Source organism: Gobio gobio (genome assembly GCF_949357685.1).
Source record: "Gobio gobio genome assembly, chromosome: 1".
In the NCBI taxonomy this organism is placed as follows: Eukaryota; Metazoa; Chordata; class Actinopteri; order Cypriniformes; family Gobionidae; genus Gobio; species Gobio gobio.
The window spans coordinates 49887901-49909176 of NC_137097.1; the positions used below are offsets into that span (position 1 = coordinate 49887901).

At 38.9% G+C, this 21276-nt stretch overlaps 1 protein-coding gene across 1 annotated transcript in view; it reads right to left on the reverse strand.

The window, feature by feature from the left end:
• Positions 1–2483: 2483 nt before the first annotated feature.
• Positions 2484–21276, reverse strand: part of fbxl16 (F-box and leucine-rich repeat protein 16) — a 29716-nt gene continuing 10923 nt past the window's right edge. Inside the window, exons 2-6 of the mRNA XM_079813403.1 lie at positions 20320–20983; positions 15623–16131; positions 8251–8335; positions 8053–8116; positions 2484–7032 (exon numbers count right to left, since the gene is read on the reverse strand). Coding sequence (XP_079669529.1) covers positions 6884–7032; positions 8053–8116; positions 8251–8335; positions 15623–16131; positions 20320–20983 — 1471 coding nt within the window. The 3' untranslated portion in view covers positions 2484–6883. The remainder of the gene's footprint in view (positions 7033–8052; positions 8117–8250; positions 8336–15622; positions 16132–20319; positions 20984–21276) is intronic.

A 21276-nucleotide genomic window follows, 5' to 3' on the forward strand; every position in this document is an offset into this window, starting at 1 on the left:
GCCACTGGACAATGCTATTGGTTTCATTGGAGATTGCCATAATATTATACACTACTGTTATAAATTGTGGGGTCAGTAAGAATTTTTTTTTGTTTTAATTTTTGAAAGAAGTCTCATGCTCACCAAGGCAAAATATAGTCAAAAACATATTATTATTACAACTTAAAATAACTGTTTTCTGTTTTAATATATGAATTTTCAGCATCATTACTCCAGTCTTCAGTGTCACATGATCTTTTAGAAATCATTCTAATATGCTGATTTGGTACTTAAGAAACATTTATTCATTTCCTGAAAATGGTTGTGCTGCTTAATGAAGTTAAACAAGTTCAAGATTTGTTACATTCTAAATGTCTGCAGTCACTTTTGATCAATTTAATTTATCCTTGCTGAATAAAATCATTTCTTTTAAAGAAAAATCTTACTGAACCCAAACTTTTGAACAATAGTGTATATTCATAATCAGTTTGCCTGTATTCTACTTGCAAAGACTTGAAATGTGACCCTAGACCACAAAACCAGTCATAATGGTATTTTTTTTTTAATTTAGATTTATACATAATCTGAAAGCTGAATAAAAATGCTTTCCATTGATGTATCGTTTGTTAGGATAGAGATATTAGGCCGAGATGCAACTTTGAAAATCTGGAATCTGAGGGTGCAAAAAAAATCTAAATATTGAGAAAATCGCCTTTAAAGTTGTCCAAATGAAGTCCTTAGCCATGCATATTACTAATATTAATACATTTTTGTATATATGTACGGTAGGAAATTCACTAAAAATCTTCATGGAACACGATCTTTACTTAATATCCTAATGATTTTTGGCATAAAATAAAAATATAATTTTGACCCATACAATATTGTTGCATACACATACCCGTGCAATTTATGACTGATTTTGTGGTCCAGGGTCACAAATGGATTCTCTAATAATTTTAGAATTATGGCATAAACGCTTTACTGAGGGCTAGCAGTAAGACTACCGTCTTTCTGCATTTAAAAACGTAATCATACCTCGACAGTCGCTTCAACCTTTGATCCATTTTGTTCTTCTGACGTCCTCGGTTATTTGCATTTCTATTTGTGAAAGCCACTGGGTGCCAAGTGAAGATGTTTCCGTTGTGACTTGCTTCAGGGGTGCTAGCATTAGGCTAAATTTGCTAAAAATAGCTTACTTAAAGCTGCACTATGTAACTTTTCCGTCCACTAGAGGTCGCCTGTTCAAAACAAAGGCGTAGACGTTTGAGCGCAGAATCTTGGGACATGTGGTCTTCACCTCACAGCCGGTGTAAAATAATCGGTATAGGACTTGGGCAGAAATCATGTTCATGGATGTGATTATTAACGTTACTGTAGTATGAAGCAGAGCAGGGCCGAGTGTTGTGGTAGCTGAGCAAGGCCGCAGGAGTGATTGTTAATAAGATGAACGCAACCCATGCCTCGCGAGCAGCGGGACTTTTATTATGACACAGTCTCCGGCACCACTTCCGCTTTTCCGGTCATGAGGTAACGCAGCTCTGTTTATCATATTAGATACATCTGAGTGTGTTGAAAAGTAGCTATGACACTTGTTGCACACTGCAGTCAGAGTAAAGCGTTTCTGCCAAATTAAACCGGAAACCGAGGGTACCTTGGTTAAAGGGGCTATATGCAACTTTTCCCCAAAAATAAACGTAACAATAGCCTTTTTATTTTACCATTTATGACTCAAACATCTCCTGATGAGCATACTGACACCTTGTCCGCTCACAGTGGGTGCACCTATAAGCCTGTAACCTATTTTTCCTATTTTCTGGCGGGTCGTTTTTTTCCCGCGCTGTCTGCGGATGTGACGTCACCACCGCTGCGAGAGCGAGCAGAAAATAAGAGCAGTTCTGTTTTTTGGTCACAGGTGTCAGTCGCGAGTTTAAATTTCAGAAAAACGCATATAGCCCCTTTAAAATAGCAATTTCTCACGATTTACAAATAGTTGGAAACATTTGGGATATTGTAAGTACTCATCTGAACAAAAAATATAATGCTGGCCTAGTGGTTTTCTAATATTTTACTGAAAAAATTTTACATAGTGCACCTTTAAGACTCTTAAGTAACACATGCTTATAAAGCAGAACCACAGCTGCCTGATTGAAACATCTTTTATCAAGCTCTGCGGGACAGGTTTTTGATGACCTGCAAAGCACTACTAAGCCTTTCTTCCATTTTATTGCCTTATTCCTAAACAAAAATATGGTCCTTGGGGTCAAGACAATTTATACAAAAGGTGTGTCTAAGAATAGACAAGGTAAACGTGTTTGTGTGTGCATGCACATTTAAAAGCAACATTAAAACACAGCTGACAACATGTCTTAAAGGGATAGTTCACTCCAAAATTAAAATTCAGTAACATTCACACTGAAATGAGTACAGTTTGATCATTTGAAATTTTGGGGTGAACTACGCCTTTATAATTGAACGTCAAAGAAAATTAATGACGCAAATATGGTGCTTATTTTGTACAACTTTTACTAAAACGGTGCAGACTGGAACCAACCAATTGAAAACAACAACGCTTGTCTGACAAGGCACTGCAGCCATGAGATGGAGTTCATAAAACTTTGTCTTTTTTTTCTCTTTCATTTGAAATTAACCACCACAACAGTATTTACAGAAAGAAATGTACCCTAAAGAACCGAGAACTGTGACGTGCCCATGTCACGCCAGAGAAATAAAATACCAAATAAACAAAATAAACATTTGAGATAATCAGTGTGAGGAGGATATCTAACATTGCTCATTAGGCTGTTGAACCACAGTCACCCAAACCATGTTTGCACCAGAATAAAAGTCGTTGTTACTGACCCTGTATGAATGTCAAAAGCATTACTAATATTGATTTAGTATTACATGTACACGTACATACAAAGAGTCGTTTTCTGTTATTGAATCATGTCATTCTCAAATGTATAAAAAGAAACAATCCTGACATGTGTTAGCTGGGAAGAGTTAGAGGATCTATTCGCTTAACAATTAAAAGCGCCAGACAAGTTAAAAGCAAGCTGGAGGGTGAACAGAAACTGCCAACACACTCTGGTGGTAAGCTAGTAAAACTCATTTAGAGCGCAAGAATAGAGGAGCACTATTCATAGAAACTGGCCTTGAAAATGGTTTAAATTTACAGTGTAAATCAGACAGAAACACTCCATATCTGCCAGCCAGAATGGTCCTGTTGGAAAGCGAAATTCACACAGTAGTACCAGTATTTCATTGAGTCGGAAAGGTAACCTTGCCTTGATCGTATGAGGAAGGCAGCAGGCGTATGCGCACTGCCCACGCAGTGTCAATGTAGACACGCAATAAACATCTGTTAATATTCTTGCATTTAGCCCCTATTAACATGTCTTTGATATTAGCTCAGTGTACAAAGTGAAACAAGCTCAAGTCTCTTATACTATCGATTGCTGATGTGATTCATCGCTAAAAGACATGGACCTTTTTGCATATCTTGCCACTTTTCTTGACCAGGTTTTTCTGCTGACTCGTTTTGTTTCGTTTTGAGTTGAAACTTTCTGAGAGATGACCTCGACATATTGATATCTATTTACAGATTACAGTGGGGTTAGTGCACAAGCTATAATATTTATATTTAGGGTTCTATTAGGTAAAAAAAATCCATCCCACACACATAAACTCTGATTCCATACAAAGAGGGAAAAGGCTCGGGTTTGAAGTGAAAACAATATTATTTATACAAGATTAATACAATATCTCCGACAGTTTCATATAATTGTCCTCAAATACTATGCAATGCCTTAGTGATATAATAATAATCTCTTTTTATTTCATTCATCTCAAATGGTTCCGTTTATGTTATCAATGGAGACATACGGGATGAAAAGTGTTTTGATGGGATTTCCTTTAAACCTTCGCTACTTAATAAACACAGTTGTTTTTCTTTATAAGACAATGGGTGAGTGTAAATACTGCTATACGTCTTCTAACAGTTATCAGGATACCGCAAATCAATCAAACACAGCAAAAAAGTATTGAGCTCATATGAAGTACTGGTGCAGAATATTCAACATCCAATCCTGGAGACAATGCCGTTTCACTATAAGTCAACTGACATCCATTTTACAACCAAAAACAAAATGTGTCACTAAGAAAAAAAATATTGGGCTGCAGGAGGGTTAGAAAAGGTCAACATTGTCAGCACATGCCTCTGTCAAACAGTTATTGCCCTTCCATTCTTCTGTCTGTCAGCTTTGTGTGTGTCAACAGTTTGCCCACCAAAAACATGCCCAGTTGCAGTTGAACCGTTGAAACCATGGCAAAAATTCATCAATTCAACGCATTTCCAATTCCTGCTAGTTCCTATCTCCTCGGTTACCCCCCCAAAAACATCTGTTCTACTTATAAATAAACAACCTTGTACCATCCTCGTAAATGTAATCAATAAATAAATAAATATGTCCATTGTGCCAATAAATTAACCCACTAAGTAAAAGCAAATAAATATGTAACAACTTCAATGATTCAAAAGAAAAAGTCACACAAGGTAGTGAGATTAAAAGTTTCAAGGGCTCGACTAGCAGTGACCACCTATTTAACAGGTCACTATATACACACAAAGAGAGATCGACTGTATGAGGTGAGTGCTAATGTTTAAATGCATCTTTTAGTAGATATAATCTGTTATCTTTAAAGCCTAGATTATTTAGGACTTTGGAAACAGTGATGCTGGAATTATCCTGGCATAGTATCCACTTTTTTGGAGTAAGATTAACTTGCTAGCTAGCTGTCCTTTACAAGTCTCATTCATTTCATATAAATAAATGTTCTTTATTGGTAAAATGCTGGCCAATTTTTTAAGAACTGGTTGAAAAACTCTTCACTGCAAGGTTCTTTGGGGTTCTTCTATGCCATCACTCTGAAATCCTGCTTTAGGAAGCGAGTTATTTAGTCAGAATAAGTTGTTTTATTCTGGAATAAGTCCAGATAACGTAGTTGAGCCAGCCAAATCCCTGGTTTGAATGAGTTATAGCAAGTCAATTGATCTAAAAGTTCACAAGTTAAATTTCCTGAAAAAAAAATAGCAATTACCATATCTGTCCACATTGTAATATTCAGAAGTAAACATTTCACTAGTCAGAACTTAGGGGGTTCTTTTAATTCAATTATTCACCAATCTAAGACTCCAAACTTGTGTGCCATGCCATTTTTTTTGCGTGTCTTAAGTTTTAGACTGGGTAAAGTAGGTTTTACCATCACAGCAGACCTATCTGAGATGATCTGAGCAGCACATTAATCTCCTGAGAAGACAAATGCAGGGTTCGGTATGGGGTATGGAGCGGGTTGGAAAAGAACAAACGGTTTCTGTAAATTCTCCGTATTCCACGTACCCCAATTTTACAATGAGGTAGACACCACAGATGAGCACAACTGTGAGGACGAAGAACCCGGCATCTCTGAAAATAAAAGAGGCGCTACTGATCTAAAAAGCAGACATGTGGGTATTGCTTAGTGGGAAAGCAAAACTGCTAGATGAAGAGAGACTACTGTAATAATCTGGTGTGGGATGTTTGTGATGATTTTAATTACACTGGCCTGCCTCTGCATTTGATGCAAATCACTGTAAACTGTATTCATCAGATGTATATAAAAGCATTTGGGCTGAAAGAGTCACTGCGCCCGTACTGTAAGAAACCATGGTAGAATAGAATAGCCATGCTGTAATGGTTTGGTCTGGTGACAAGTAAGCAATGACGTGCAGTTTCAGTCTGTGAAAGGCCGTCACGTGGCCCCGCTGCATTATGGGATCAGTCAAAGATCTCATCTTCGTTTGAATCAGGATTAATATGGAAACCTGCACATAAGCCACTAATATCAATCGACATCAAAATGGAATTAAAGCAAAAACAGGCAGATGAAAAAGCCAAGCTAGCTTTTGTACAAGCCACAGTCCCTTTGAACCACATTAAAATGTATGAGCAGTTCTGATCCGATCCGCTCCGCTCCCCGACTCGAAATATCTGGAAATGTCTGCTGGGGGGAAGAAAAGAAAAAATAACCTCCTGACTTCTGATTATGCTGGTTCCTTCCAAAGGACAGTACCTCTTAATACTGTACCTTCACCGTACCTGGATTTCCATCTCATTCAAAGTGTCCGAAACCTCAAACTCATGCCATAAATGTTTCACAGTAATCCTTATCATCAAAAATAATACTTAAAAAAATAATATTTCAAAAAAAAAAGAGAGAAAAAGAGAACCGCATGACAAAAAGCAAGTAGCGTTGATGTGAAACTCTACGTAGCTGTTCATCTCTCAAGTTCTCAAATTTTTTTTTCCTTTGATAAGACACAGACATGGAGCGGCAGCACCACAGCGGGGAGCGAGAAACCCAGGTGCCGCTGGACAAAAGCGAAGAGACCCTGTTGCAGTGGCTCTTTAACCTCGTTCTTTCCCTTATGGTTCCTCTCTATCTTTCCCTGGATATGAGAGACAGCTCAAACAGGCAGCGCACACCTTTGTCACTTCAGGAGAAACAGTTTTGGATGAGACATGGAAGCTAGTCTCACAGTTCAGTGGAGGAATATGTTTCATGTATGGGTGGGGGCTGATTCCTATGTGTCATGTTATTTAATGAAAGCTCTAGCCACTGCGCTTTGTACATTTTCCCTCTCGCTCGCCACTCCAGGCCCATTCCGACCTTTTTATCCACCGATTTCCCTTTATATCTTCCATGTCAATGATCCCTTTTCACCCCTCCAGAAAATAAACGTCCTTTCAATTTCTCTCGTTGATTCTCCCTGTGGGTCCAGGATGAAGTTGGGTTTATCATCAGTCTGTAGGAGGAGGTTTTGGTGATGTGGTGGGTGCTGGTGCCCATGAAACTCTTTGCTCTACTCGATGACCATGCAGCGGGGCAGATGCTGGGAGTAGTATTTGAAGAGTTCGGCTGTGGCACCCGGGCAGTTGGTCAGTTCCAGCTCCTCTAGCTCCTGCAGTTGGATCAGGCCTGATAGGCCAGTGGTGGTCAGCAGGGGGCACCCTGAGACAGAGTAAAACAAGAGAGCCGGTTCAATGCAAGCGCTAACAGGCCACCTCTGCTCAACAGCTCACTTCCTGTTTATAATGCTGTGTGACAACACTACTATTTGCAACAGCGATGATTCCCGACCAGAAATATTTAGATTTTGCTTCGTTAAACCTATATACAGGAATTATGTAAACAAATTAATAAATAGTGTTATTGTAACATCGCTCTTTCCTATTTTCAATCCATTAAATGCCTCTAACCAAAATAAACGCAGTTTAAATGATCAGTTTGATAGGAAGTGTTTTCATCCATAGGAATTGAATGTTCTTAGTTTAAAAGTTCTCATGCTAAATACATTTAATAAAATTAGTTTAAAGGGATAGTTCACCCAAAAATGAAAATTCTGTCATCATTTACTCACCCTCAAGTTGTTCCAAACCTGTATGAGTTTCTTCGTTCTGCTGAACATAAAAGAAGATATTTTGAAGAATGTTTGTAACCAAGCAGAGAGAGCAACCATTGACTACCATAGTAGGGGGAAAAAGTATGGTAGTCAATGGTTGCTCTATCTGCTTTGTTACAAACATTCTTCAAAATCTCTTCTTTTGTGTTCAGCAGAACAGAGAAACTCATACAGGTTTGGAACAATTTGAGGGTGAGTAAATGATGACAGAATCTTCATTTTTGGGTGAACTATCCCTTTAAAGAAACTAGTTTGGTCCTTGCTGAAACGGGCAGATATTTCTCATCTGCAAATGTACAATGTTCTTTCAAATTAGACTTGTATATCACACCGTGATTGTGTTTATCAACTTAAAATTTAAATGTATCTTTCTTTTACAAAGCAATATATTTGTACTACTATATTAATAACAGATAGCAATATCTGTTATTGAGGGATTAACTGAGCTTTTTCCATAACATGATTAAGCTCAGGTATTCATAGAAACGATCTACTTCAGAACATAGTGTCATTTCATTATAGTGCTTCATCTGGACTTTACTGTACTTTCAGAGAAAGAGTGGTTGTACCTGCTAGAGAGAGAAGACGAAGACTCCTCATGCCATATAGATGCTGTAACCCAAAGTCTTGCACCTAAATGCACACAAGGGGAGTTGACAAGAAATTTCAAGCAGTTTTAGCGATGAATTGGGATTGATAAAACCCATAACTTCTTTTTTAACATAGTAAGATTATCCCATTTAGGTGACTGAGATAGCTGTACTTACTTGACAACACCAGCGCAGGTAGAGACTTCTCAGAGTTGACATGGTGGATAAGTAACCCAGGCCTGTATCTGTGATCCGCACACATCTGAATATAGTCATATGAAGGAGATGTTTTCATTTAGGATCGTTACATTTCATTTTCTTTTAGATTAATTATTCAGTGTAGGAAGTTATATTGTTTCACTTACAAAAAATGCCATGACATTACCAGGGGAATTTCATACTTTAACATACTTTATTTATGTATCAGACTATCATGCTGTTAACTATAAGATACCATCACTGAATTACAGCACTCCATTAAAATTGTTATAGAAATAGGATTGTAAATACTGCAGTATTGGAAATTGTCTCGTCATCAGTGTAGCTTATTCTTATGCAAAAAAAGGCCTAATAACGCTGGCAAAAAATGAGAACGTTAAAGCGACCCCACCCATACAACACAATTGCGAATGTGATTTTGGTAGTGTACAACAGTTCAGTTTAACAAGACGTGTTATTGTTGCGCTTTTCAGAGCAAAACACTGTAGCGTTGTTTTGTTTCTGAATTGATCAGTGTTTGTGAACTAATCGGTTCAGTGAATGACTCAATGGCTGTTTCTGAAATCGGCCCATATACCCTCATTCACTATTCCCATTAATCCTCAACTATAGTCCCCTTGAGGGAGCGAATGAAAACGAGTGAGCGAATTTAGACACTAAGTGCGCCAGAAGGGCTTCTGCTTTTGCATTGTTTGTTCTTGCTGTTTAAAAATCATTTGAAACTTAGTAAACTGGCCGCTCCAGTAGTAAGATGAAAAGATTTATCTTAAACGCGGTCATGGAAACTAACATGTCGAACAATTTAATAGTCAGTTAAAAAGGAATTTATACCTGTATAAAATTATGTTTTTATGCCACATTGGACAAGCGGTTTGGAGAATGAATGGCTGGATGATTCAACTGCGGGCGCCATCTTCTGGCGAGACACAGGAATTAATTTGGCATGTGACTCTCACAGTGCATTGTGGGTATTCTCTAGCAGTTGTACACATACATTTACATTATAAAGGCTAGATGTCTTACGGTGGAGTCTCTAACGTCATCACAGGCAGCCATCTTGTCACAGGCAAGCTTTCTGGGGGGCTCTGTGGTACCTAATGTAAGGTGAGTGATCTGAACGGACACAAATACTCATATCTTGCTGAAATTTTGGCGGATTTACAAATGGTTTGGTTTCTTACAAAAAGTATTAACGTGGCTATAATTCTGGATGCTTGAACAAATTATGAATAATTATTCATTAGTATGCAGTGTCATAACTACATCTCTGACGTTTATAACAAACCAAACAGTTTGAAAATCAGTAGAAAATTGTGCAAGTTATGGTTATTTAAAAAGTACATGCACCATTAAAACACAATGTTACGAGTGAGTGAGCTGACTGTGACAAGATGGCCGCCAGGTGCGGACATCGACCTCCATTGGCCAGCAGCGTGGATGAGACATCTAGCCTTTATTATGTATATCTATGGTTGTACGGCTTGTCATTGTGGTGCCTTGTGGGATTAAATAATAATAATAATAATAATAATAATAATTTGTTACATTTATATAGCGCTTTTCTAGGCACTCAAAGCGCTTTACATAGAAGGGGGAATATCCTCAACCACCACCAATGTGCAGCATCCAGATCCGCATCCTGGATGATGCGACGGCAGCCATTGCGCCAGTACGCCCACCACACACCAGCTGATTGGTGGAGAGGAGACAGAGTGATGATACCAATCGTTAATATATATAGGGAAGATTAGGAGGCCATGATGGACAGGGGCCAATGGGCAAATTTGGCCAGTTACACCCCTACTCTTTTTCGATGGACATCCTGGGATTTTTAATGACCACAGAGAGTCAGGACCTCGGTTTAACGTCTCATCCGAAGGACGGTGCTTGTTACAGTATAGTGTCCCCATCACTACACTGGGGTGTTAGGACACACACAGACCACAGGGTGAGCACCCCCTGCTGGCCTCACTAACACGTCTACCAGCAGCAACCTAGTTTTCCCAGTTAGTCTCCCATCCAGGTACTAACCAGGCTCAGCCCTGCTTAGCTTCAGTGGGAAACCAGTCTTGGGCTACAGTGTGATATGGCTGCTGGCGTGCCAAAAATGAGTGCACTCGAGAGTGTCCACTCTGGGGCGAATTCCAAGCAGCGTTTTTGCACCCTTGAAGGGCACTTCGGGAAGGGGACGCCCTTTGTAGGGACGTTCCAAACTAAAGTGATCACCTAAATCCCTTCACAAAGGGCCCTTTCACAAGTCCGTTAGCAAAGCGAACATGCGATGGTCACTTTAAGGAGGCAAGTTGTTTTGTTGAGATATATTACACACATTTTATATTAAGTTAAAAACGTTAAAAGTTTCATAGGTAAGAAATGTGTTAAATGCTTTATGTGTTTAATCCTTAATTTATACAGTAAAAGAGTAAATCAGGAACATGTACACACACATAAAGCATATTTTAAAAACTTCATTATAAATGTACATTTATTTGTATCATATTAACAGCAATAAGATTTTCCTGATGTTGCTGGCTAACGTTGTCGTGGTAACATTCATGTGAAGCTAATAAGGAAATGACATGGTCTTTCATTGCTCCCTTCAAGTGCGTTCCAAATGGCTTCATTATGACACGCAAGTGCCCTGCTCCCTCCAAAGTCCATACTTCTGATTGGAATTTGACCATGGTTTCGGACACCACTACAAATGGCTGTCCCTTCAAATAGTGCCCTATTTAAGGGTATAGGGGGTGATTTAGGGCACAGCCAGTGATTCACAAATTGTTTTATTCCTCCTAAATGAATCAGAATATTTGAACAAACAGTCATTTGCCCCCGTTTACTGGCGTAATGATGTAACATGCAGAAAGAGCCACTGTTAAAGCAGTGAAAAGCCAAAGCTATTAAGTAATTGAATGTAATAGCATAAAAATTTAACAAATGTAGCCTTTGCAATTCGGAGGCCCATTTCAAAGAAACAGTTGGAGGTCCCCCCAAAAGAAAAAAAAGACATTGTATGCAATGCGACTGCAATTCTATCTACCACTATCCACAAATTCTATCCTGTTTACCAGAATCGCAACCAATCACGAACAGAATCACAATCACAAGCTAAAGCATTCAATCTTCGTCACTCTCTTAGCCCCTCAGCGAGCACCTTGGACCGCGAAATGACCAGGCATTGAGAGCAAAGAGATAAAAATTATTCGAAATGGGATTTTATAGGAATTAGAATACAAATAGAACTTTCTGATGATGGAGTGCTGCAAAAGCTTTGACAAGTTTATTCTTTTCCAGCAATCTCATAACCTCGTGTTCGAATGACAGCAAGTGCGGACAGTCTTTCTTTCAGCATGGCAGGCCGCAGGTATGATATTATCAGCTGCTGGCGATATTATTTATGATCATTATTTAAATTATAGAAAAATTTAAATGATACTGAAACTGCCAGTAGGTGGCAGCAAATCATCATAATTAGTGTTTCATTGAATCATTCAGTCCAATTATTCATTCAACGGACTGATCGGTGCATGACATAACCTTTTGAATCACTCTCATGGTACTTTGATATCATACACCGGTCTGCACAGCGCCACTACAAGTCGACGCATCCAAAATCACATACTTCCCTACTATATAGTAGGCGAAAAACAGTATGTGACAAATTAATTCACAGTACTCATAAAAGAGTAGGCAAAAGCCCACCAGATTTCGGCCACCTTCATTATGAGTGATTCATTGAGTCAATCATTAGACCGATTATTATATTCAATAATGTGGATTCCCTGTTCCTCAGAGATGCGCAATTGCTCTACTGTGGATTTGTTTAGAATTATTTTCATTGGCAAAATAGAGAAAAACAGATAAGGTTTAAAAAAAAAAATCTAAAATGTAAATCACCTAATATTACATGTTGTATCACATTTGCAATCGCGTTTATATGGGAAGACAGCACTTCACCGTTTAAAGTGAAATGGGTGAAATATAGCAAAGGCTATTTTATTTATTTTTTTTAAGAATGAAAATATACCTTTATTATAATTATTATATATTTAAACAATTATTTTTTACAAATATTTTTTACTTATTGATTGATTTAAAGGGGTGGTAAACCACGATTTCACTATTCTAACTTTAGCTAGCGTGTAATGTTGCTGCTTGAGCATAAACAACATCTGCAAAGTTACAACGTTCAAAGTTTAAAGCAAAGGGAGATATTTGCTTTTAAAGAAATCAGTTTCTAAGGACTACAGCAAACGGCCAGTAGGCGACTACAGACATTCCTCCAGGGTTGGTGACATCACCAGGATCAATATTTACATAAACCCCTCCTCCGAGAATATTAAATAAGGGGGGGTGAGGCCATTTTGTATCGCGGCGCTGTTGTGGTATAGTTAGGCTGGAGTGTTGTTGCCGCGATGCCTAGGAAACGCTGTTATTTTCATCCGGATTGCAGGTCTGGGGTACTTGCTTTGTTCAGCCTTCCTTGGGACGGGGGTGCGTTGCAGAGCGTTTAACATACAGCATGTTATATCAGGGCTCCAGACTAACTTTTTTCACTAGGAGCACAGTGGCCCCCAACTGAAAATTTTAGGGGCACAACCAGAAATTTTAGGGGCGCACACCGTAAATCAACATGCTAACCAAATCTACTAATTTCCACTGTATTACTAATAGGGATCGGTATCGTTAAGGTTTTAATGGTATTACTACTCTTACCGATACTGCTTATCGATCCGGTATTTTAACAGTATTCTTACCGGTTCTTTTTATAATACTTTATTTTATATATATATAAAAAAACATAATTAAGAACATAATTAACATGGCTTTATAATCTGAAAAGTAAAATATCTATAGCAAAAGAAACCGCAAAGTTTTAACAGAAATATAAAACATCTATTTGTAAATGGACCAGTGTGCAGGCATTCGGAAGGTCTGCTAACATTAATATTACAGTAAAGAACAAACCTACAAAGAAATCTAATAAAATAATGAAATGTAAAATAACACTGCATAGTTTTCACTGTATACATTGATAGATTAATGCTTATAAAAGCTAAAGTTATTAATTGAAGAGATGTGAATATTTTCTATTTGCCTTTTGTTCGATTTGAATTAACGGCTCAATCGTCAGCAGGTTTATTAGACGCTGCCCCTTTAAGACCGATCGAACGTAGAACTAATAATATATTCTCCTATTTCTCCAAACTATTTACGCCCATTTAAAATATAAACTGTTAAAATAACTACTCTCCAATCCGGTCATTTTGACACCGGCTATTTGTTGTTTATTTGATGGTTTAGACGCGCACACGAAGCCTAAAATATTAAGTGCAATCCGGTCCATTTCGCAGCACACACACATAAGCCGCCTTGAAGTTGGAAACAGCGTCTCTTGCGCGGATTATTGTGCATTTAATAGCTCTTTATTATCAAACACATCCCGCAGTTTAGCAACAGTAGAGACTGCAGTTTACAACAATCACTGAATCTGACGTTTAGTTTAGGTTTAGGGAGAAATGACAGCGCAAGGCTGTGACGGGAAGGATGTCGCGCTATAGGAATATTTTTACCTCATACCATCTTTTTATAATTCTTGGAAGCCAAAATCGAAAATAAAATTAGATTAATATCACAGCACATCCCTAAAGTTTAAGCAGAATAAACTTTTGTTTAGTTCTTGGCCATCGTCACTCATTCAAGCTGACTGGTGTTGTGTTCGCTCGAGCTCCACGTGAGAGCGCTCGCTTTCTCTCTCTCTCTCTCTCTCTCTCTCTCTCTCTCTCTCTCTCTCTCTCTCTCTCTCTTCTGGATTGCGAATGGCAAAAATGCATCACGGACAAATGGTTTAATCTCATATAGAAACGGCTGGCAAAGATAGAATTTGCCAGACATAACGTCTATCAATTATAATTAGTAAGTGTATTTTCTTAATTTCTCCAGTGCCGACAGCAGGCAAATTTACTGGTCGCACATGTGCGACTGGATGTAAAATTCAGTCGCACACTCTCAAATTTTAGTCGCAAAATGCGACCATTTAGTCGCACTCTGGAGCCCTGTATATGCACGTGTGTATGAGACAGCGGGGAACAGGCACGCGCGGGGCTCCCTGCAGCACATCTTACGGAGGAAAACATCCACCGTCTTCGCGATTTCATTGCCGGATTTGCACAACGTCAGCTGCGTGAAAAAAACACTGCCAGTGCGTGGATGCACGACTCGCGCGCTGCACATTTCACGAACTTCCACAAACTTCGCGAGTTCAATACAGGATATGCACCACGGCTTGTCCTGAAAGCTGGATTTACAAACAGAAGCTGTTTACGGGCCACAACCTGTAAGTCTGATTTATTTTTCATCTATGTGTTTTCCTGTAATAGGTTGTAGCAAGGAAGTAAACAGATGACAACGCTGTTCTGCAAACCAGTCTGTTAAATGCTCATTCATACTTAACGTTATCCGACGAACACCTATCGTTACAAACACTAACGTTAAAATCTCAACAGCGAACCTGACATTAGTGTAAATGATTCTTTGATTAGAGCTTTTATGTATTGTTTATCTACAGGCATGCTAAACATGGTTCTGTGTGTGATTTGTCTAACTTACTAGTAAAGCCAGTGCTTAGTGTTCGTTTTGGGTTAGTTCTTGCGACAGATATTTGGCTATAATCGTTCTAAAAATACAAAAGTTAAAGTGCCATTCAGTAGCGATTATAGATGCGCAGTCTTTACTCTTGAGGACTGAACAGGTTCTGCTCGATCATCTTCACTCAAATGTCCTGGGTCTGATTCGGGCTCATATGGTTTTATTGACGCCGTTGTTTCTAACACTGACCAAAGCACAGCCTCCGGTAAAGGTAAGGGGCGTGGCGTTTCCGACAAACGTGCACTAGGCGGTTAGCGAATCACAACACACTGGGCCAGCTAACCAATCTGAGCCCATTGCGTATTTTTGAGGGACTGGCTTCATACAACCTGGAAAGCATCAGACCGTTTTACAAGGAGGGACAGAGCAGTGTAGAATAAAGGTCAAATATATGAAAAATAAGGCAATTTCTTTTTAAAACGAAGCATGAACACATGTTACAGTGCACCCCACAAACACAGTCAAGCCTTCAAAAGAATGTGTTTTACCACCCCTTTAAAAAAAAATTTGATATGCACTTTCAAAAATAAAACCATGCATCCACTAATGAACCAGACAGTCTGATAGCCAAATTGGTCTAAAACTACTTTGGAACACAAAATTTACTCCCAATGAGGCTCTGTAAGAGGATATATCAGCAAGATTTACTTTCCGCTCCAAAATGCAAACTCAGCACACTCACCGGTCCAGAACCAGCTCCTCCAGTTTGTGTAGGTCACAGGCGATGTACTCCAGAGCCATGTCAGTGATGCGGGGGCACCAGGACAGATCCAGACTCCGGAGCTTCCTCAGATTCTCTGCAACCAACTCCACGCCATCGTCTGTGATCTTCGAGCAGCCCGACAGGCTGAGGGAGGTGAGGTTGGGCAGGCTGTGCACCATGTTGACTACACCATGGTTGGTGATCTCCCAGCAGGAGTTCAGGCGCAGCGTGTGGGTGGTGTAGCCTTGCTTGGCGGTGAAGTAGGCCATGGCCGTGTCGGTCACATGATAGGCCTGCAGGCTGAGCTCCGATAGGTTGGGAAGGAGCTGAGAAATGGCGGCGATGGCGTCGTCTGCCACGTTGATGCAGTCACTGACGCTGAGAGAGGTAAGCCGTGCATTCAAGCTGGACCACAGGCCGGCTTCTGTAAAATCATTGCAGCCGGAGAGTTCCAGATGCATCAGCCCTTGCATCTGTTCCAGCATCACCTGAAGAGCCCAGGATGGAGGAGCAAAGTTATTTTCATTGAGAGCTGTCCAAAACTTAATGAATATTCACAGCATTATCCTGAAGTTTTTTTCCATTCCTGGAGCATCCTTTCATCCTACCCATCAGATTGTCCTACCTGTGGCATGCGCACATCAATATTTAATGTATATATTTTAAATATTTACATAGTTTGAAGGGTAAGTTTAGGGAACGGGAGGGGTAGGTATGTTTATTAATAAAGCCTCAAATTTTTTCTGTCGAATTGTGCTACCTACTTTTTTAATGGGAGGTTGAAAAATCTGACAAGGTCAAGAACACGGTCAGTGAATGTAGAAATTATTACAAGTATCAAATGTTTAAATATATAAATGTATAAAATAAAACTTTATCACTGGCAACATAAGACCATGGCGTGGAGTGAAAAACATTGCATAAATCATACATTTATGTATAAATTGTTTCTAGCTTATTTTACCACGCACCTGACTGCACTTTCTCACTATTCCCCACAGAAAGCCAAGTCGAAACTCAAACTCGTCAGTTTTCCTGCTCACACACTTGTTTATAGATGTCTTTATTTAATAATTAGGCTGCTTATGAGAGTAAATAGATATGTTTGTGATTTCAGCGAGATTTGACACGTCTACTTAATTAACAGAATAGCAAACAGAACGATTCCTCTGCATCACAATTCTTTCTTTAACGACTCGGACACGATCAACAAAAACTCAGAATCGATTCTGAGTTTCGACTTTAAACTTTTTGATTTCTCCATTTAAAAATAATAAAATCGCGTCAAAACATTAAATCCGAATTAATTGGAAACATCGCCCAGCCCTAGCTTAGGCCTACTGTTTTTGAGCCAAACCCTTACGTCACAGAACAGATTAATTCAAGAGACCTGATTTCAGTTTTGGCCAGATGTGCAGTTTACATGTGACACTTTTTTCTTCTTCTTTAAATGAATGAGGGACAGAATTATTAAGGGTCAAAATGATTTCCAGTAAATATGTTTTGAACCTTTAACATTCCTTTAATGTCACAAACTTTAATTTTTAAAACAAAACAAAATGGAAATAACGTTAATGAAACATTCAGCTTGGAACCATAAATGCAGTTTATTAAGTTTGTGTGTATTAAATGTAAACATTGTCCAAAATATATATATCTAGTGTATGTACATAATAATGAATATTTGGCCTAATTGTTGTGAATGTTTGCATTCAGATGGACTGCAACTAATGGATGGTGTGACCCCACTGACCTTTTTATCAAGCCAAAGAAAAAAGAGGGAAACATGTGCACAGTTTCTGTTTTTAATCACTAAGTTTTCAGTGACATCTTATATTTATAATGAAGGGACTAAGACAAATTGCAAGTGAAAGAGCTCATTTCAGCAAGAAAACAACTCTTGAAGGCGGTACTTTGCTCTTTTATTGAGTACTTGGTCATGATCCAAGCCTTGTGCTGTGATATCTGCCCTGCCCTATATAATTCACACACAAGCCCGAGGTGCACAGTCCTCTCTCAGACAGAAGAAGCTCCAGCTTATATCACTGCACATGCTGGTTTGCATATCTGAGGGGAAAAAAGCTTGGATGCTGTCACGAACAAATTGAGAGTTCACCATGGCAACAAAAGCCCAGTCCTAGAATAGCAACAGCATAGAGACAAGAATGATGAGTGTGATTATTGCTGCATGTTCTTGCAAAACGGAATTATTTCTGACCATGTATGTTTGCTGCTAATGACCACATTACCATCCAGCTAATTATTTAGTCAACTTAATATGAGTGGGTGGTAAATGATGCAAAATTTGGAAATCATAAAGGGTTAGTTCACCCAAAATGTTTATTTCTGTCATTAATTACTCCACCCTCATGTCGTTCCAAACCCGTAAGACCTTCGTTCATCTTCGGAACACAAATTAAGATATGTTTGATGAAATCCTAGAATACGTCGAGAATGCTTTTGGTGTCTGCAAAAACTTTATTCAACAATTTCTTCCATGTCAGTCTCCTACGCTGTTCATGTAGTAAACAAAGTGCAGCTCTTCCTGGTTCTACGTCAGAACGCCGGCTCTGTATTGGCCGACGCTGTTTACGGGAGCACCACAACGCATGTGTGTGATGCGGACGCAGGAGTTGGCCTAAAAAATGAGACGGCGTTCTAACGGCATAGGAGACTGACACAGAAGAGAAGAAATTGAAAATGCACGAGAGTCTGGAAGGACCAGGCTAGCGTCCAGCAGCGTCTAGCAGCGTCTCACCCATGAAACGGCATTCTAAAAACGCATCGCTCAAGTTAGAAGAAAGTTCAGCTGGCGTCTAATATCTTTGCTTTTTTCCCCATTCCACTACCCGCGTCTTGTTTTTTCAACGCAATATCGCATTCTGATGAGGCGGCGTTCTAACGGCATAGGAGACTGACAAAGAAGAGAAGAAATTGATGAATAAAGTAGTTTTTTTTTGTGTGCACAAAAAGTGTTCTTGTTGCTTCATAACATTAAGGTTAAACCACTGATGTCACATGGACTATTTTAACAATGTCTTTACTACCTTTCTGGACCTTGAAAGTGGTCATTGTGTTGCTGTCTATGAGGGGTCAGAGAGTTCTCGGATTTCATCAAAAATATCTTCATTTATGTTCTGAAGATGAACAAAGGTCTTACGGGTTTGGAAAACCATGAGGGTGAGGAATTAATGACAGAATTTTCCTTTTTGGGTGAACTATCCCTTTAAATCATAAAGTAATTCTTAGGAGTAATCATAGTTAAACTAAAAAAACTCCATTAACTTTTTATAATTAATCAATAATTTAGAATTACTTTACAAAGGAAATGTTTTATTTGATTGTTGCAAAGCAAAATGTAAGATAATTTATAAGTTCTGTAAAATTATTTTAAATAATGGTAAGAAATAAAAAGGGACTATTCTTGTTTTCATGGAATATTGCCGTATTTATTATAAATGTTTATCTGTGCACATTTTTTGAGTGTCTATTTACACCAAGTGCAAATAGTGTGCCTTGTTGGCAAGTGCTATTCGCACTAGCTCTGCCTAACAATGCCTGGTTGGGCCAAACAAGATTTAAAATAGCGCTTGAACTTCAACATCTACAGTGGTTCAATCAGTGAAGCGTATGGCAAATGGATCTTTATTTTGCCGCGATTGACATGGGTTCGAATCCGCCTTTTGCAGAGTTTATTCTTATCGCTTTTCTCATCACAAATCACACCAGAAATGCATTTACTTTCAATAAAAATTAAGAAAATTTTCTAAATGTGGAAATACAGTGCCTAACGAAATGTTTAATAATAACAAAAGCATTTATTGGTAGGGTTAGGGGTAGGTGTTGGGAGGGCTTTTATTGTCCCAATAAGGTGGCATCCATTTAATAATTTTAATAAATATAATCTTTACACTCTGTTAATATTGCATCCTGTTAATGTACAACAAAACTGAGGTGCAAATAGTATGTATCTGTCAAAATAAAGTATAAATAACATGTAATTACTATTTACACATATTGCAAAGAACTGCTACTTTTACATGGTAAATAGAATATATCAACCTAGTATGTTATTTCACTTAGTAAATAGCATCTGCAGCTATTTGCACTTAGTGTAAATATCATCTATCGCTAAGAAAATGTTATTTTCAAGTGTAAGTTTTCTATTTACACTTGGTGTAAATAGCATCTATCACTATTTGCACTTGTAAATAGAAATTATCATTAAGAAAATATGCTATTTTCACTGAGTGTAAATAGAATCTAGTTGCTATTAACACTCGGTGTAAATAGCATCTATCGCTATTTGCACTTGGGGTAAATAGCATCTATTGCCTTTTTTATTCATGTGCATTTGTAATTTTTAATCCGAATAACTTCCCCTCCCTCTTGTAGCAACATCTCTTCTCTTCTCTGATTAAGTCTTTACTGGCAGGAGGGCTAAACAACCTGCCACTCACATGACATCACATCCTGATGGACAAAATCAAGTCCCGCCCTACATTTTATTTTGTTCGTGAAGCCATAACTTTTTTTGTTTACACTGTCACTGTGAATATAAATCTCTACGCGTACCTATTGATGGATCTTTACCATTGGACAGTATATACATCGTTTTTTGCATGAAAATGTTAATGTAATTTCTTCATAGTCAAATAATTCCCGGACATAATTACCTCAAGTCCTGCATCCGTGATAGTCGACCTCTTAAGACTGACAGACTTGACTCCCTTCTTTGACAGCGGATAGTTGTCGATGAACTCACAAATGTCCAAATCAGAGACCCCCACCAGACAGAAGGACTGGAAGCCTCGAAGAGCAAAAGCCTGCAGGCTAACAAACTCCTTCTCCCCATTGGGCAGAATAGTGTAGAGTTCCTTGGCATGTAGAATGGGCATCACACCTTCCCAGAACTTGGGTTGGTAGAGAACTTTCCGCCATGTCTTGCACACCTGGGCTAGAATGCACTTTTCTGCTGTGGTGAAGTACCATAAGAGGCGGTTCAGCACCTTTTCGTCCAGCACCAGTTGTCTCTCCAGCAAGGGCTTGGGGAATTGCCGGAGGGGAGGTTTGATGGCAGTCACGGGGCTCGTGTCCAGGTCAGGGCCCAGCAGGGAGGCGGCTGTGGGCAGGGGCTCCAGGTGATAGGGCAGGCTAGGGGGAGGTAAGATGGTGGGCACAGAGGACGACTGACACAGGCGATTCTTGGCAGCTGGTGTGCCTTTAGTGATACTGGCCGAACCGAGGCCGTTGGGCTGAGGGGGCAGCTTGACCATGCCGTTCCGCGTCATGCAGGGGGACTTGAGGTCACTGGGAGTGGACATATTCAGCATTGGAAGCCTGTGAACAGACCAGAGTTGAATCATTGCTCTTGGATGCAATAACATCTTGATATTGAAATAAAAATATTTTATGATTGAAAAAAATATATGCATATGTATAAATGTGATCACAGCTCTTTAAAAACTGTTAATTTTTTTATGGCAGTGCTTAACAAAAATGACAGATTTTTACTTGCCCTGCCAACATTTTCACTGGCCCACAAATATGATGGATAAATATTTTATCAGCATATTTTTGTGTTTCTCTTTTGCAATAAATGTTAAATTTTCTTAACATTTCTATATATAAAT